The 19,881-nt window shown below is 32.8% G+C and overlaps 1 protein-coding gene across 1 annotated transcript; it reads right to left on the reverse strand.

Moving 5' to 3' along the window:
* Positions 1-11,623: 11,623 nt before the first annotated feature.
* On the reverse strand, positions 11,624-18,760 carry LOC141394594 (uncharacterized). Its single transcript, XM_073969266.1, has 4 exons — positions 18,469-18,760; positions 18,123-18,406; positions 11,931-12,622; positions 11,624-11,868 (listed from the first exon to the last, which is right to left on the reverse strand). Exons 1-4 carry the CDS (start codon positions 18,568-18,570, stop codon positions 11,672-11,674), a joined length of 1,275 nt encoding a protein of 424 aa, XP_073825367.1. The 5' UTR covers positions 18,571-18,760; the 3' UTR covers positions 11,624-11,671.
* Positions 18,761-19,881: the final 1,121 nt, after the last annotated feature.

The following is a 19,881-nucleotide window of genomic DNA, read 5'->3' on the forward strand; positions in this document are numbered from 1 at the left end:
TAGAAGAGCTTTAAAAGGTAATTTGTCTATGGATGACTATCAAAAGGTATTCTATCGATAGAAAACCTTTGAAAGGTATTCTGTTTATGGAAAAACCTTAAAATTTTATTTTTTATGATAGACGACATTAGAGCCTTAAAAGGGTGTTTCGTCTTTAGAAGACCTTGACAAGGTCTTCTTTGTATAGAAGAACTTCTAAAGGTCTTCCTTCTATAGGAAACCTTCAAAAGATCTTTTCTCTATAGAAGGTCTTCAAAAGGTCATCAATTTGAAGATACCTAAAAAGGGTCTACTGTCTATAGACAACCTTAAAAAGGTCTCCTCTCAATGGAAGTATTTATATATATATAATTGTTCCACAAACATCCCATACGGGACAAGGGAAAAGTATTTAGAAAGGTGTTTTATCTATAGAAGACCTTAAAAGTGATTTTTGTCTATAGAAGAGTAAAAAGGGTCTTCTTTCTAAGAAAACCTTCAAGTGGTATTCCATATATAATAATTGTACCACAAACTTCCCATGCGCGACAAGGGAGAGGTGTATTATATATAGAAGTCTTTAAAAAGGTATTCGGTATATAGAAGACCATCAAAAAGACTTCTGTTTATAAAGGACCTTATAAAGGTCTATTGTCTGTAGAAGACCTTAAAAAAGTCTTATACCTATAGAAGACTTTACAAAGTATTCCGGCTTTTTAAGACCTTAAAAAAGGTATTTCAAAAAATATTCTATCTATAGAAGACTTCCTAAATGTCTTCTTACTATAGGAAACCTTTAAAAGACGTTCTATCTGTATAGAAGGCCTTCAAAAGGTCCTCTGTTTAGAGAATACCTCAAACAGATCTTCTGTCTATAGATGATCTTCTATAGAAGACCTTCAAGATGTCTTCTGTCTATAAAAGAACTTCAAAAGTTCTTCTGTCTATAGAATACCTTAAAAAGGTCTTAAAAGTTCTTCTGTGTATAGAGGACTTTAAAAAGGTCTCCGGCCTATAGAAGACCTTAAAAAGATCTTCAGTCTATAGAAGACCTTAAAAGGTCGTCTCTCTACAGGAGATCATCAAACGGTCTTCTTTCTATAGAAGGTCTTTAAAAGGTCTTCTGAAAGACCTTAAAAAAGTCTTATGTCTATAGAAGACTTTCGAATGGTCTTCCTTCTATAGAAGACCTTAGAAAGATATTCTGTCTATAGACCTTATAAGGGTCTTCTGTCTATAGAAGACCTTATAAGGGTCTTCTTCCGGATAGACAGACCTTCAAAAGGTCTTCTGTCTATAGATTACCTTATAAAGGCCTTCTTCCGTCTATAGAAGACCTTATAAAGGACTTCTTATGTCTATAGAAGACCTTATAAAGGTCTTCTTCTGTCTATGCAAGCCCTTATAAAGACCTTCTTTTCTCTATAGAAGACCCTATAAGGGTCTTCTTCTGGATAGACAGACCTTCAAAAGGTCTTCTGTCCATAGATTACCTTATAAAGGCCTTCTTCTGTCTGTAGAAGACCTTATAAAGGACTTCTCATGTCTATAGAAGACCTTATAAAGGTCTTCTTCTGTCTGTAGAAGACCTTATAAATTTAGTAGGGAACAGTGGCTCACATTTGAAATAGGTGATATTTTTCTATAGAAAAATTATCATTGGAGATATTTTTTATATAAGAATTATCATCAGTGATATTTACTTACTTACTTTACTTAACTGGTCCATTACAAAACATTTGTCCCATAGACCGAACTAAGAAAATATTTCCAATTCTCTCTGTTTAGTGCTTCGCTTTCTGGAATACCGCGCCTTTTCATCTCATCATCCACTTGTTTGCGCCATCTATTCCTTGGCCTGCCAATTCTGCGTGCACCGCCATGTGGCCCGAATTTATACGCTTTTTTAGAGGGTTCATCATCGCTCATTCTTATGATATGGCCTAGCCAACGCAATCACTGCATCTCGATACATTTAACAATATTGATGTCGTTGTATAGCAGATACAGCTCGTGGTTCATACGACGTCGATATTCACCGTCAACGCAGATTGGCCCGTAGATCTTTCGAAGAATTTTTCTCTCAAACATGCCAAGCACTGCCTTATCTGCTTGCGCAAGTACCCAGGCTTCGGAACCATACATCTGCACGGGTAGTATCAGTGTTTTGTAAAGCGTTATTTTGTTTGACGAGTTGTGGCTTTGTTTTTGAATTGCTTACTTAAGCCAAAGTAGCATCTGTTGGCCAATTAAATTCTTCTTTTTATTTCACAACTGATGTCGTTTGTTGTGTTTACGGCGGTGCCGAAGTATACAAAGTCTTTTACTACCTCAAAATTATAGAAAGCAACTTTAACAGTTGGTCCGATCTCGATGGACGCATCGACACCATCAACTTGGTCTTCTCGCCGTTTACCGCCAGATCCACTTTAGCAGATTCTCCTTCGACCTTCATAAAGGTATCGGTTACTTCCTTTACTGATCGTCCCATGATGTCTATATCATCAGCATACGCAAGTAACATGTGGCTATTGGTGTAGATTGTGCCACTTCTTTTGACGTTTGCCTCTCGTATAACCTTTTCTAGCAGGATGTTGAAAAGATCACACGAAAGGCTGTCTCCTTGCCTGAAACCTCTTTTGGTACAAAACTCTTCGGAGAAGTTCTTTCCTGTTTTAACTGAAGATCTTGTGTCAGTTAGAGTCATTTTACAAAGCCGAATGAGCTTTGCGGGGATACCAAATTCAGATATGGCTTGGAACGTAGCAGGCTGTCTCCAGGATTTGTCGCAGGGTAAATATCTGGTCAATGGTGGACTTGCCAGGTCTAAAGCCACATTGGTATGGTCCAATTATTTCGTTGACCATTGGCTTTAGTCGTTCGCACAATATCCCTGACACTATCTTATAGCAATAGGGAGAAGACTTATGCCCCTATAGTTGGAGCATACAGTCTTATCTCCTTTCTTGTGGACGGGACATAGGATGCTCAGGTTCCAATCGTCGGGTACGCGTTCTTCCTGCCAGATGGTGCTAACTAGCTGATGCATACACCTTATCAGCGCGTCGCCTCCGGTTTTAAACAGCTCGGCTGGTAAGCCATCGGCTCCTGCTGCTTTATTATTCTTCAGCAGGTTGATTGCTGTTTTTACCTCATCTTCGCCGGGCGGTATACATTCTATACCATATTCTGGGATTGGATCTGTGGTATCATCGTCTTCGCTACTATTGGGTACCAGCAGATTGGAGAAATGTTCCTTCCATATCCTGAGCACGCTATCTGTATCTGTTACCAGATTACCTTACTGGTCTCTACAGGAGGATGTGCCTGTACCAAAGCCATCTGTTTGATGTTTCACTCTTTGGTAGAATTTTCGGACTTCATTCTGGGTCCTGTACATCTCGATTTGTTCACACTGCCGCTTTTCCATTTCTCTCTTTTTCTTGCGGAAAAGACGTTTCTCTTCTCTCCTTTTCTTCCGATATCTCTCTCGTGCGCTACGCGTTGCTACTGATTGTAAAGTACTCGTAGCTCTATATGCCGCATTTTTCTCTTCGGTATCAGCACGACACTCCTGGTCATACCATGAATTCCTTTGCGGAGGTCTCTGGAATCCAAGTATGGATTTTGCGGCTATTTGCATGGAGTGGACAATATTTTACCATTGTGTTGTTATGTTATCGGGACAAGGAGTGCTCGCGTTAAGCAATTGGGCTAGTTGAGTGGAATATGCTGTGGCTATCTGTTGTGTTTGCAGCCTATCGATGTCCAACTTCCGCGTTGTGTCTGTTCGTACTTTATTTGCAACGTTTAGACGGGTACGTACCTTTGCTGCAAAAAGGTAGTGGTCCGAATCAATGTTTGCGCCTCGGAACGATCGTACATCCAACACGCTGGTTGAATGTCTTCCATCTATCACAACATGATCAATTTGATTACTTGTTCTTTGATCTGGAGACAGCCAGGTGCCCTTATGAATATCGAGATGATTAAATCTGGTACTGCTAACTACCATGTTTTTTGCAGCTGCAAAGTCTATCAGCCTCATACCATTGTCAGATGTTTCATTCACTGTGGAGACTGAATTTCCCGACTGTTGGGCCAAAGATATTCTCCTTTCAAATTTTGGCATTAAAATCGCCTAGAAGGTCATATGTTTCTTCTAAGCGCTCGTAAAATATATCTTTGGTCTGTTCGTCCTTTTCTTCAGTGGGAGCATGAGCGCAAATAAAGCTAATGTTGAATGTAGCTTTTATTCGAATAACAGCAAGTCTTTCATTCACTGGGGTGAAGCTTGATACCAGATGTTTTAGCCTCCGACTAACTACGAATCCGCAACCAAACTCATGCTTTGTGTCATGGCAGCTATAATACAGTGGGTCACCTTTAGGTGTTGGTGTGACGCCTTTGCCAATCCATCGTATTTCCAGTATGGCAGTAATATCGGCCTTGTACTTTTCACGTACATCTGCCCATGCGAAGACTGCTTCTCTATTAAGAGTGCGAACATTCCAGGTGCAGATTCGCAGATCAAGGTCCTTAAAACGTTTGCGGGGTTCGTCAACTTTAGAGAGGTTTGTTTTTCTTTTCTTTCATTTTTTCATAGTAGGCTGTATTTTCTAGGGAAGGGTTACTAAACCGACGCCCAAACCCAAGTCTTTAACGTTCTTATGGGTGAACGCGCGGCACATGTTAGCTCACTACCTTTAACGGGTGTTAAAGGCAGTTCTCCAGGTGACACCACGGGAGGTCAGTGTCCACTTGAGATGAAAGAGGAACCAAGATAAATCCTGGGCTTTTCCATGTTAAAACCGGTCAGGACCGTTCTTCCATCCCCTACGTCACTGATGATAATTTTTCTATAGAAAAATAACACTGATGATAATTTTTCTATAGAAAAATAACACTGATGATAATTTTTCTATTGAAACATAAAACCGATCATAAATTTTCTATAGAAAAAAATCACTGATGATAATTTTTCTATAGAAAAATATCACTAATGATAATTTTTCTATAGAAAAATATCACTGATGATAATTTTTCTATAGAAAAACATCGCAGATGACAATTTTTCTATAGAAAAATATCGTAGATGACAATTTTTCTATAGAAAAATATCGCCGATGATAATTTTTCTATAGAAAAATCCTCCTGTAGAGACCAGCAAGGTAATCTGGTAACAGATACAGATAGCGTGCTCAGGATATGGAAGGAACATTTCTCCAATCTGCTGGTACCCAATAGTAGCGAAGACGATGATACCACAGATCCAATCCCAGAATATGGTATAGAATGTATACCGCCCGGCGAAGATGAGGTAAAAGCAGCAATCAACCTGCTGAAGAATAATAAAGCAGCAGGAGCCGATGGCTTACCAGCCGAGCTGTTTAAAACCGGAGGCGACGCGCTGATAAGGTGTATACATCAGCTAGTTAGCACCATCTGGCAGGAAGAACGCGTACCCGTACACTGATGATAATTTTTCTATTGAAACATAAAACCGATCATAAATTTTCTATAGAAAAAAATCACTGATGATAATTTTTCTATAGAAAAATATCACTAATGATAATTTTTCTATAGAAAAATATCACTGATGATAATTTTTCTATAGAAAAACATCGCAGATGACAATTTTTCTATAGAAAAATATCGCAGATGACAATTTTTCTATAGAAAAATATCGCCGATGATAATTTTTCTATAGAAAAATATCACTGATGAAATTTTTCTGTAGAAAAATATCACTGATGAAATTTTTCTGTAGAAAAATATCACTGATGAAATTTTTCTGTAGAAAAATATCACTGACGATAATTTTTCTATAGAAAAATATCACTGATGATAATTTTTCTATAGAGAAATATCGCTGATGATCATTTTTCTATAGAACGATATCACTGATGATAATTTTTCTATAGAAAAATATCGCTGATGATCATTTTTCTATAGAACGATATCACTGATGATAATTTTTCTATAGAAAAATATCACTGATGATCATTTTTCTATAGAACGATATCACTGATGATAATTTTTCTATAGAAAAATATCACCGATGATAATTTTTTATAGAAGAAACATATCACTGAAGATAATTTTTCTATAGAAAAATATCACTGATGAACATTTTTCTATAGAAAAATATCGCTGATGATAATTTTTCTATTGAAAAATATCACTGATGATATTTTTTCTATAGAAAAATATAGCTGATGATAATTTTTTTTATAGAAAAATCTAATCTAATGAATAATTTTTCTATAGAAAAATATCACTGATGATAATCTTTCTATAGAAGAATATCACTGATGATAACTTTTCTATAGAAAAATATCACTTTTCATTCTCTTTCTAACCTATTTCAACTGTTAGCCACTGTTCCTTCCATTACCACCCATAAGTATGATTACCGAACCCTTTTCCCTATTACATGTGTAGACCATTATTTCGATGCGTTACAAACTTTTTGGCCAAAACCAACTTATAATACCCTCCCCACATAGTGGTGTAGGGTATAATTATCGTCAGTGATTTTTTTCTATATAGAAAAATTATCGTCAGTGATTTTTTCTATAGAAAAATTATCGTCAGTGATATTTTTCTATAGAAAAATTATCGTCAGTGATATTTTTCTATAGAAAAATTATCGTCAGTGATATTTTTCTATAGAAAAATTATCGTCAGTGATATTTTTCTATAGAAAAATTATCGTCAGTGATATTTTTCTATAGAAAAATTATCGTCAGTGATATTTTTCTATAGAAAAATTATCGTCAGTGATATTTTTCTATAGAAAAATTATCGTCAGTGATATTTTTCTATAGAAAAATTATCATCAGCGATATTTTTCCATAGAAATATTATCATCCGTGATATTTTTCCATAGAAAAATGATCATCAGTGATATTTTTCTATATAGAAAAATTATCGTCAGTCCATTTTTTCTATAGAAAATTACCGTCAACGATATTTTTCTATAAAAAAATTATCGTCAATGATATTTTCTATAGAAAAATTATCGTCAGTGATATTTTTCTATAGAAAAATTATCGTCAGTGATATTTTTCTATAGAAAAATTATCGTCAGTGATATTTTTCTATAGAAAAATTATCATCAGTGATATTTTTCTATAGAAAAATTATCATCAGTGATATTTTTCTATAGAAAAATTATCATCAGTGATATTTTTCTATAGAAAAATTATCATCAGTAATATGTTTCTATAGAAAAATTATCATCAGTGATATTTTTCTATAGAAAAATTATCATCAGTGATATTTTTCTATAGAAAAATTGTCATCAGTGATATTTTTCTATAGAAAAATTATCATCAGTGATTATCATCAGTGATATTTTTCTATAGAAAAATGTATCATCAGTGATATTTTTCTATAGAAATATTTATCATCAATGATATTTTTCTATAGAAAAATTATAATCAGTGATATTTTTCTATAGACAAATTACCTTCGTTGAGATTTTTCTATAAAAAAATTATCTTCAAAAATATCACTGATGATATTTTTTCTATAGAAAAATATTACTGATGATAATTTTTCTATAGAAAAATATCACTGATGATAATTTTTCTATAGAAAAATATCACTGATGATAATTTTTCTATAGAAAAATATCACAGATGATAAATTTTCTATAGAAAAATATCACATATGATAATTTTTCTATAGAAAAATATCACTGATGATAATTTTTCTATAGAAAAATATCACTAATGATAATTTTTCTATAGAAAAACGTCGCTAATGATAATTTTTCTATAGAGAAATGTCACTGATGATAATTTTTCTATAGAAAAATATCACCGATGATAATTTTGCTATAGAAAAATATCGCTCATAATAATTTTTCTATAGAAAAATATCGGTGATGATAATTTTTCTATAGAAAAATATCGCTGATGATAATTTTTTTATAGAAAAATATCGCTGATGATAATTTTGCTATGGAAAAATATCGCTGATGATAATTTTTCTATAGAAAAATATCGCTGATGATAATTTTTCTATAGAAGAAAATCGCTGATGATAATTTTTCTATAGAAAAATATCGCTGATGATAATTTTTCTATAGAAAAATATCGCTAATGATCATTTTTCTATAGAAAAATATCGCTGATGATAATTTTTCTATAGAAAAATATCGCTGATGTTGATTTTTCTATAGAAAAACATCGCTGATGATAATTTTTCTATAGAAAAAATCGCTGATGATAATTTTTCTATAGAAAAATATGGTTTATGACGATTTTTCTACAGAAAAATATCACTGATGATAATTTTTCTTTAGAAAAATATCATCAATGATAATCTTTCTATAAAAGAATATCACTGATGATGAATTTTCTATAGAAAAATATCACTTTCCTTTCTCCTTTCTATACTATTTCAACTGTTAGCCACTGTTCCTTCTATTACCACCCATAAGTATGATTGCAGAACCCTTTTCCCCATTACATTTGTAGATGTCATTAAATTTTATTGACACCTCTGAACATACCTTTTCATTTCCGAATTGCCCTTAAACATGCCATGTAATTCGAAAAGACAAAACGTACCACCCTGCAATTTGTTTCATTAGCCTATGGAAAATAAAAATTAATCCACCAAATGAAAAAAACGTGCAAATCTTATTATAATTTTAAATTATTGCTTCTCAACAACCAGGCATAACTAATTCAGGTATTAATCTAATGATTGAACATCCATTTTATGTCGATGTGCTAGGAACAGCAACAACAACAACAGCGTATCTACATATAAAGTGAATTTGTGTGGAATGAATTGTTATTATTTTAATACGCTTGCCACCATCACATACCAGAAGACCCTCAAAAGGTCCTCTGTTTATGGGAGACCTTCGAATGGTCATCTGTCTATAGAAGACCTTTGATAGATCTTCTGTCTATAGAAAAACTTTATAAGGTCTCATAGAACACCTATTTATGAAAGTTATTTAGCCTTCTCTATTTCTTGAGAACCTTCTCCTAAAGAAAACCTTTGAAATGTCATCTGATAATTGGGTGGGTAGCTTTAAAAGGTCCCATGTTTATGGAAGTCCTTTAAAAGCCTTACATCTATTGAACAAAATAGAAATATAATATAAGCTTGTGATGATGTCTGTCCTGTTCGGTTTAAATGATAACAACATGCCAGTCTGAAAAATACTGCTTCACATCATCCATTTTGCGAATCAGTAAGTCTGTTTTCTTGTTGTTATGGGGATTTGCTGTTCCATCTGTGATACTTATGGCAAATATAAAATAATCGAAAGCTAATCAAAGTAGTCATTTCTCTGTAGTATCCTTATGGTGGCCAATTGAGATTGCTGTTGCAACAACTTGCCACATAGCAAGTTGTTGTCATCGTCATCATCACCTCCATCACCAGCAGCAGCCGAAGTTGCAAAAAAAATCTGAAGCAATATCTGACTACATAGCTGGTAGCGTAACTGGTCAGATGTCTGCTTGACCGGTATGATCTTATGTGCTTATGGGTGCGTGCGTTTGTGTGTCTGTTGTCCAGCTTGTTATATGCAACACCAAACCAAATGAGAGCGAAAGCTGTCTGACAAACAGCAAGTATGCAAATAGTTCAGTTCCAGTAGCAGGACATTGAAATGTGGTTGCCATAAAGTATTAAATATGTTATTGTGATGGAAAAACTGAAGCCAGTAGAAATATGTTCCGTTTTAAAAGAAGGGACATCTTTGAGCCTTATCAATGTTTAGTAATCTTTTGATTTTTTCCTGTATCTATTCCATGACCCATGACTGTAAATCGAACATTTCCACAGCGTAATAAAAAATGGAAAGACTTGTTTCTCATCCCGTTATTGATATCTGTTATGATTCTTTGCGGCACGTTTTTCACTTGCACACACATTGACAAATTATTCCCGGTCCAACAGCCTGTGCTAACGAGACACAGTTGAGTATGTGTGTGCGTCTGATAACATGATGTTAGTGGTGGTTGGTGGTGGCGACGATGATGATGATGGAAATTGCAAAATATTGAAAGTGCAAGTAAAAGTCAGTCAAAGAAACATCAAATCTGGTTAAGAAACGAAAACAAATTATGATGATGATGAAACGGGTTTTTTTGTGAATTATGAATCAATCAAAACTGTTTCAATGCAACCCACATCTCCCACACAGTTACAAAACAAAAGACTTAAGAAACAAGCAAACTAAGCAGGCACTTGGAATCTAATATTACTTTTTTTTTAATGTTGGAATATATTTTTTGTTTTGATGTTACCATTTACCATTTATTGTTTTCCATGACCCAAATATGTCGACTCAGTAATCTATAAATATGTTTTTCTTTTCCAAAAAAACAACAACACCACCACCAAAGGAAAAAAATAATAATTGCATTTATGTCGTTTTACTTTCTTAAAAAGATTTGGTTTTTAATGTGTCAACATTCACCTGAACCAATCATCAGGTTGAGGTGAGTTTTGCTTTTATCTTTCATTCTGCTTTCTTAACATTACCTTTTCTTCTTAACTTTCATCACCTGTCAGTCACCAAGGCAGATAGTTGTTGGCTGCACAGTCTCAGTGCGGCGGTTATTGTTATTTGTCAGTTGCCGCAACAACAACATCAACAACAACCGAAATGAAAAGAAATTAAGCGACTTGGCCTTTTTTGTGGCAGTCATGTTTTTTCTACTGCATCTGGTGCATGTTTTTCTTCTTTTTTGGCCACAAAATCAGACATGTGTATGCCTCAGTTTTGAAGGGCAAAATAATTTTGACCCAGTTTCAGGTTGTCACTAATTTCAATGTGAAACAGATCGTTGGCAATAAATACCTCAAGCGATTATTGTTTTTGATGTGATCAAAAGCTGATAATATCGTTTCTTTTGGCTTAATGCTGTGAATGATCTTTTTCTACCCTCAGCTTTAGGTCTCATGAAAGAAGAAATATGACACCTTTCATTGGTTATCGAAGAAATTTTCCTTAGACAATCAATGAATATCTCCTTATAGAAAATTTTTCATCGATTATCTATGGACAATTTTCTTATAGCAACATTTTTCACCGATTATCGATGGACAATTTTGTTATAGAAAATTTTTCATCTATGGACAATTTTCTTATAGAAAATTTTTCATCGATGGACAATTTTCTTATAGAAAATTTTTCATCGATGGACAATTTTCTTATAGAAAATTTTTCATCGATGGACAATTTTCTTATAGAAAATTTTTCATCGATGGACAATTTTCTTATAGAAAATTTGTCATCGATGGACAATTTTCTTATAGAAAATTTTTCATTGATGGACAATTTTCTTATAGAAAATTTGTCATCGATGGACAATTTTCTTATAGAAAATTTTTCATCGATGGACAATTTTCTTATAGAAAATTTTTCATCGATGGACAATTTTCTTATAGAAAATTTTTCATCGATGGACAATTTTCTTATAGAAAATTTTTCATCGATGGACAATTTTCTTATAGAAAATTTTTCATCGATGGACAATTTTCTTATAGAAAATTTTTCATCGATTTTCGATGATCTTTTTCTTATAGAAAATGTTTCATCGATTATTTTTATAGAAATTTATATCGATTATAGATAGAATGTTCTTACAAAATCTATAACATATTTAATTTCATTTATATTTATTTAATTTAATTTTATTTACATTGTTTCTTAATCCAAATATCCTTCATTTAACAAGATAGGCAAAATTCTCTTCAATTCCTCAACATAGGCCGGTAATTTATAATTCGAGCTACTGGCTTCAGGATTTTCAACCTTTTCTTTGAAGTCCATGTCTTTTAATTCTTCTGCAGATTTGCCCATGAAATCGATAACCATGGGCAACATAACGGCCAGCAAATAAATGACTATATGAAAGAAAAAAAGAAAATGTTTAATATATGATTTAAATACCAGACTCTACGCTTACCATAATGCCTATATTTCAATGCAGATATTTGAAAATCCGAATACTTAGGTAATTTGCCCTGATAATTAATTTTCTTCAAAATCCGAACAAATTCACTAAAATAATGCTGCATAAATTCATGACGTCTCATGCGCATTTCAGGTGTCAAGATCATAAATTGCGAATATATCAAATCGACAACCGATGGAGCATAACAGCTTAATTGGAAATCACACATTAACATATCTTCCATTGTATTATCCGCGTGGAATTTAAACATCATATTTTTCATGTGAAAATCACCATGATTCAAAACGAATATATCACCCTGGCCACTATTCAGACGATAAGCATTATACAAGTCCTTGCATGCCGGCTCAATTTCACTGTGCATAGCTTTTGCTTTATCCACATACTGTTCGAATTCCGCATGAGATGACAACAGATTAATGAAATTTTTTAAACCATTAGTAAAGAGATCCTTCATCAGCGGAAGAGTGACGCTCATAAGACCATCTTGGTATTTGGTCACTAGATCATTATTTTCACTGTGACCCAACATATAAGACACAGCATGTAGCTTGGCCAATTTCGTGTAAACAGCTTTAACTTCATCCTCTGTTAGATAACGACCACGCACCGTGTCAAAGCCCAGTTCACAAAGATCTTCGAATATTATGACTTTGTTCGGGCTCAGGGAGTGGTAAATTATTCTAGAGAAGATTTTAAGAAATTTCAAATCAATATCGTAAATTAATTTTTAAAATATTTTTTTAAGGAAAAAATAATCGATTACAATTTTATAGAAAACCTTTATCGCTGATCAATGTATTTTTTTTATAGGAATATGCATCTATTATCGATGAAAAGTTCATCCAATACCGATTTTCTATAGAAAAAAAATCAACGATTACCCATGATATTTTCCACAGAAAAAAAGAATCGAATATCGATGAATTTTCCCAATAGAAAAATTATCGATATTCGGAATTTTTCCCTATCGAAAAAATCATCGATAATGGATTAGTTTTTCCATGTAGAAAAATCATTGATAATCGATGAATTTTTCCCTATAGAAAATGTCTTTGATTATATTTTCCTATGAAAAATTTCATCGAATATCGATGACATTTTCTTTAGCAAGGATTCGCCGATTATCTATGAAATTTTCTTAGAAAAATTCTTTGATTATAGATGACATTGTTATAGAAAAAAAAATCATCGATTATCGATGACATTTTCTGTAGCAAATTTTATTGATAATCGATGATATTTTCTTCAAGAAAAATTCATAGATAATCGAAGACATTTTCAATAAAAAACATCAATAATCGATTAATTTTTCCCTATATAATATCATTTTTCTATAGAAAATGTGATCGATAATCGATGAATGTTTTTCTATATAAAATGTCATCGAAATCGATGTTTTTTTTTCTAGAAAATGTCATCAATATTTGATGAATATTTTTCTTTAACAAAATGTCATCGATGATCGATGATTTTTTTATTGTAGATTTTTTTTTAATTCGTCGATCATCGATGACATTTTCTATAGATAATCGGAATTTTTCCTTATAGAAAAAAAATCATTGATGACTTTTTTTCTATAGACAATGTCATCGAAAATCTATGAATTTTTCTCTAGCAAATGTCATCGATATTCGATGAATTTTTTTCTATAGACACAATTTTCCTGTAGAAAATGTTATCAATAATCAAATAGTTTGCTTCTATATAAAATGTCATCGATAATCTTTTTCTTTTTCTTTAGGAAAAATTCATCGATAATCGATGACCTTTTCTTTAGGAAAAATTCTTCGATTATCTGTGTCATTTTCTTTGGCAAAAATCATCGATTATCGATGACATTTTCTTTAGAAAAAATCATCGATTATAGATGATATTTTCTTCAGGAAAAATTCATAGATTATGGATGACATTTTCTTTAGAAAAAATCATCGATTATAGATGATATTTTCTTCAGGAAAAATTCATCGATTATCGATAACATTTTCTTCAGGACAGCTTTGACTTCATCGATTATCGATGACACCTTCTAACGAAAAAAGCATCGATTATCGATGACATTTTCTATAGGAAACATTCATCGATTATCGATGACAATTTCTTTAGAAAAAATTCATCGATTATCGATGAGATTTTCTTTAGAAAAAATTCATCGATTATCGAAGACATTTTCTTTAGGAAAAATTCATCGATTATCGAAGACATTTTCTTTAGGAAAAATTCATCGATTATCGATGACATTTTCTTTAGGATAAATTAATCGACTATCGATGACATTTTCTTTAGGAAAAATTCATCGATTATCGATGACATTTCTTTAGGAAAAATTCATCGATTATCGATGAAATTTTCTTTATGAAAAATTCATCGATTATCGATAACATTTTCTTCAGGACAGCTTTGACTTCATCGATTATCGATGACACCTTCTAACGAAAAAAGCATCGATTATCGATGACATTTTCTATAGGAAACATTCATCGATTATCGATGACAATTTCTTTAGAAAAAATTCATCGATTATCGATGAGATTTTCTTTAGAAAAAATTCATCGATTATCGAAGACATTTTCTTTAGGAAAAATTCATCGATTATCGATGACATTTTCTTTAGGATAAATTTATCGACTATCGATGACATTTTCTTTAGGAAAAATTCATCGATTATCGATGACATTTCTTTAGGAAAAATTCATCGATTATCGAAGACATTTTCTTTAGGAAAAATTCATCGATTATCGATGACATTTTCTTTAGGATAAATTTATCGACTATCGATGACATTTTCTTTAGGAAAAATTCATCGATTATCGATGACATTTCTTTAGGAAAAAATCATCAATCATCGATGAAATTTTCTATAGAAAAAAATCATTGATTATCGATGACATTTTCTTTAGAAAAAATTCAACGATTATCGATGACATTTTCTTTAGGAAAAATTCATCAATTATCGATGACATTTTCGTTAGGAAAAAATCATCGATGACATTTTCTTTAGACAAAATTCATCGATTATCGATGACATTTTCTATAGAAAAAATCATCGATGATCGATGAAATTGTATATAGGAAAAATTTATCGATTATCGATGACATTTTTTCTATAGCACAAATTCGTTAATTACGAGTATCGATGACATTTTCTATAGGAAAAATTCATCGAATATCGATGACACTTTCTAAAGAAAAAAACATCGAATATCGATGACATTTTCTTTAGGAAAAATTCATCTATTATTCTATCGACGACATTTTTATAAAAAAAAATGCATCGATAACGTTTTCTATAGAAAAAATTCATCGATTATCGATGACATTTTCTATAGAAACAAGTAAAAAAGTATCAGTCTGCTTTGCCGACAGAGATATACCCTCAGCCTGTGTATATTGAAACAATTTTTTCCCAAAATACGTATGTATTTAGGGGGTTTTAAAAATTTTGGGCGTTTGAACCGACAAAACTGTTGATTAGGATTAAAGATCAAAAGTTTTGCGTAGGAGATACTAAACGGAATGGATCGACATTGACCGTTATGGAAGTGGATCTCCAGCCACAACATATGGTGCCATAGGGGGTTTTTACATTCTTATATTTGAACCTGATCTATATCTGTTAGATATATTAGGATGTGTAAAGTATAGACCAATTCGGCCACTCCCATCCAGAGTTATCGTGAGCACAATTTTTCCGAACATTTTTGAACTTATGTGGGGGAGGTACCTGAAGGAGTGGACCGATATGGCTTATCTTCAGACTTAAACTATGTTTGGACAAAATATTACTAAGGCCAAATTTTGGACCGAATCGGCAGATCCGTTCGAGAGTTATCTTGCGCTTCAACCACCTCACACGGTGTCATAGGGGTTTTTTGCAACTTTCAGGCTATTTTCTCAGGAAGTATGGACTTGCCCCTGATGAAACTTGTACCGTCGTATGGAGGGCAGTGAATACAATTTGCTAAAATAAAAATCAAAGCGATTCGAGAGATGGCTGTAAACTGAACTTTTCCGAAATTTTGTGTGGGAGGTACCCGAAAGAGTGGACCGATATAATCCATATTCGAACTTGATGTATGCCTAGAGGTAGTATTACCATATGCAAAGTTTGGTTCAATTCGGTTACTCCCTGCGCACAAGTTTTGCGAAAATTTTTGAACATTTGTGGGGGAGGTACCTGAAGGAGTGGATCTATATGGCCCATCTTCGAACTTAAATCAAATCTAGACAAAATATTATACCGAATCGATTGATCCGTTCGAGAGTTGTCGTGCGCACCAGCCAGCCAGACAGACAGACAGATGGACGGACATTGCTGGATCTACTCAAAATTGTTTGAAACGGATATCGTACAAACATACTTGGGATCTAAACCCATTATTTCGATGAGGCACATTTTTGGTCGTATCAAAGTGTAAATATCCTCTTTAGCCTAAAGGCTGAGGGTATAAAAATGCATTGATTATCGATGACATTTTCTATAGGTAAAAATTCATATAGAAAAAAATCAACGATTATGTATGACGATTTCTTTAGGAAAAATTCATCGATTATCGATGTCCTTTTCTTTACACAAAATTCATCGATTATCGATGACATTTTCTTTAGACCAAATTCATCGATTACACTGCTCAACAAAATTGAAAAAGTTGAATGTTTCAGACGAAGTTGCAAATGTTTCTAGATGAAATCGGCGAGTTATTTTCAAATCCGGTCCCGGTTTTTCTCCATCAGTTCTTGTTTTGGAGATATAGCTCAAAATCGGTTTTAACGAGTTTAACCCAGACTTTCGTTATTTTCGGATACAAACAAATATTGTGGGTTTTTCGACATTAATATATTAAGGAGATGTTGTACGCTCGATACAAATCATTTTTGAAATAGTTATGGCGAGTATATATCAAAAAAATATAGAAAATATACGACGGACCTTGTAAAAATTGCTTATTTTGAGTATTTTAAGCTGTAATTACGTCATCGGGGGAAGTCATAGGATCTTCATATGGTAATGCGGATATGCTTAGGGTGTCTCTATGTAGTCCAGTATTCAAATATATAATATAAAGTTCATAGCGCCCACGATTCGGCCATAACCTAAAAATCATCATGAAGACTGCCATTGAAAAGTAAATGGCTTATGTGGTAATGATATCACTGGTAAATTAATTCCCTTTAGCAGTCTTCATGGCGATTTTTAGGTTATGGCCGAATAATGGGGGCTATGAACTTTATATTATACATTTGAATACTGAATTATATAGTAGACACCCTAAGCATATCCGGAGTACCATATGAAGATCCTATGACTTCCCCCGATGACGTAATTACAGCTTAAAATACTCAAAATAAGCAATTTTTACAAGGTCCGTCGTATATTTTCTATATTTTTTTGATATATACTCGCCATAACTATTTCAAAAATGATTTGTATCGAGCGTACAACATCTCCTTAATATATTAATGTCGAAAAACCCACAAAAAAATATTTGTTTGTATCCGAAAATAACGAAAGTCTGGGTTAAACTCGTAAAAACCGATTTTGAGCTATATCTCAAAAACAAGAGCTGATGGAGAAAAACGAGGACCGGATTTGAAAATAACTCGCCGATTTCATCTAGAAACAACTGCAACTTCGGTTGAAACAAAAATCGTGTTGAGCAGTGTAATAGATGACATTTTCTTGAGAAAAAATTCATCGATTATCGATGACATTTGTTAAAGAAAAAATTCAGCGATTATCGATGACATTTTCTTTAAGAAAAATTCATCGATTATCGATGACATTTTCTTCAGGAAAATTCATCGATTATCGATGACATTTTCTTTAGGAAAAATTAATCGAAATTTCATCGATTGTCGATGGTATTTTCTATACAAAAAAACATCGATTATCGATGACATTTTCTTTAGGAAAAACATCATCGATTATTGATGACATTTTCTGTAAGAAAAAACATCGATTATCGATAAAATTTTCTTTAGGAAAAATTCATCGATTATCGATTAATTTTCTATAGAAATTATCGATTAATTTTCTATAGAAATTATCAATTAATTTTCTATAGAAAAAAAGCATCGATTATCGATGAAATTTTCTGTAGGAATATGTCATCTATTATGGATGATATAAGAACAATTGTATATAATTCATTGTTTTTCGAATATGATATGTATGTAAATTACCCAGCCGACAATTTTGTCGGTTCACCACATTGAGCCAAAATCTTGGAAATCTTCGGTAGGGTTTCGGTAAACATGCCAATTTCTGTTTCGAAAACCTTTGATTCCATTAACAAATCACGTTTCATCCCCTCCGCATCTGGCAATGTTTTGATAATCAACGATCGCTTTTGTATCACTTTGGTGGTGTCCTTGTTTACGAAACGATATTCGGTTTTACAACGAAACATGGCACTGGCATAATGATCACCTTTCATACTGGCCGGGCTCATGTCATATTTAATTAACTAAAACAATAGAATAAAATAATTATTATTTTTTAATATTATTATTTTTATTTCAATATTACCTCAATTGGCCCACTATTTTCATAGCTAGTTAAGACCTCCTCTAAAAATTCCTTATTTATCCAAGCGGGAGCTTCTAATTCATCGTCATTATAGCAACTCATTTTGTTGTGGCTATTTGTCCGCGAACTGATATCTGTCCGAAATAAAATAAACAAAAAAGTTTAGATGGCTTTTATGTCGCTCTTTTATATCGGCGCTATAGTATTTTTTTATTTGTTTATTTATAATTCTGAAAATAAAGCTCTTCAAATGATAAGAACTTAGATTGTTTTGTCTCCCTATTAATGTGCTAGCTAGGTAGTGGGGAACATATTAATTATAGTTTAAAATTTTGCCTAGCAGATTCACAACAAAGAGAACGTTGAGAGAGACAATATGGCTGTTCCATCTACACAATCTACACATTTTTACTACGATAACAATTTTTCCACTATGTTATCGAAAAAAATAGTAAAAAATTTGTAGATTCTTGGAGTTCTGGAACAGACCAAAGATCTTTACTAATGAATGTAAATGTGTGTGCGTGTGTGTGAATGTTTTTTTGATTTCTACAATCATTATTTTGCATAGTCATGTTAGGGGGTTTTAGTGTGTCACATATTTAGAATCAAAACTCGTTTAGAAAATTGAATAAAAAAATTATAATAAAAATATGGTTTTAAATACATAAAAACCTGCCGCAAATAAACATCTCTGAAACATACATCAAAATGTTATATCTATCAAATATAGATAATATGAAGATGAAGCGAGCCAATCTATTTGTTATTCTGCGTTCATTAGTTGTGTATAATTTTTTTTTAAATTTTGAATGTCCACCCCTTAATGCTGTTGTTTTGGGTGACGCCACATACAATATTCCCTCCATTGTAGATGAAATCAAACAAACTAAGCTTTCGATTAGAATTTTGATTTTTTTGTTGTGCAAAAATTGATAGAATGATAGAAAAAAAAAACTATTTTCAAAAACATCTTAGTAGGGACTTAGGTAGTCATCTTTTCAAATTAAAGATATAACAGACTTTGGCGACGTATCGATACTACGTATCTACTTGTAGAGAAGTTTTGCTAACATACATACTTAGCTAGCTTTTTACAGAACTTTTGTTCCATAAGCCGAACTAAGAAAAGATCCTCTGAGTTTGCTGCTGTATTTTCCCAATCTGGGATATGTAGCTTTCTGATGTTTCGTTTCACTTGTGCGCTCCAACGAAGTTTTGGCCTTCCAGACCTGCGTGAATCTCCATGCGGCCGTATTTATACGCCTTGTTAGCGGATTCATCATCACTTATTCTTATGACATAGCCTAGCCATCGCAATCGTTGTATCTCGATTCGTTCAACTACATTGATGTCGTTGTATAGTTGATACAGCTCCTTGTTCATACGACGTCGATATTCACCGTCAACGCT

Source organism: Musca autumnalis, unplaced genomic scaffold (assembly GCF_047663935.1).
Source record: "Musca autumnalis isolate F117 unplaced genomic scaffold, ASM4766393v1 scaffold_1, whole genome shotgun sequence".
Classification (NCBI taxonomy): Eukaryota; Metazoa; Arthropoda; class Insecta; order Diptera; family Muscidae; genus Musca; species Musca autumnalis.

Excerpts from the sequence above, each read along its gene's own strand:
- LOC141394594 (XM_073969266.1), bottom strand. The coding sequence starts at position 18,570 with ATGAGTTGCTATAATGACGATGAATTAGAAGCTCCCGCTTGGATAAAT. Across the intron at positions 18,407-18,468 it reads AAAATAGTGGGCCAATTGAG|TTAATTAAATATGACATGAG; the intron begins GTAATATTGAAA and ends CTATTGTTTTAG. Across the intron at positions 12,623-18,122 it reads CCGACAAAATTGTCGGCTGG|AATAATTTACCACTCCCTGA; the intron begins GTAATTTACATA and ends AATCTTCTCTAG.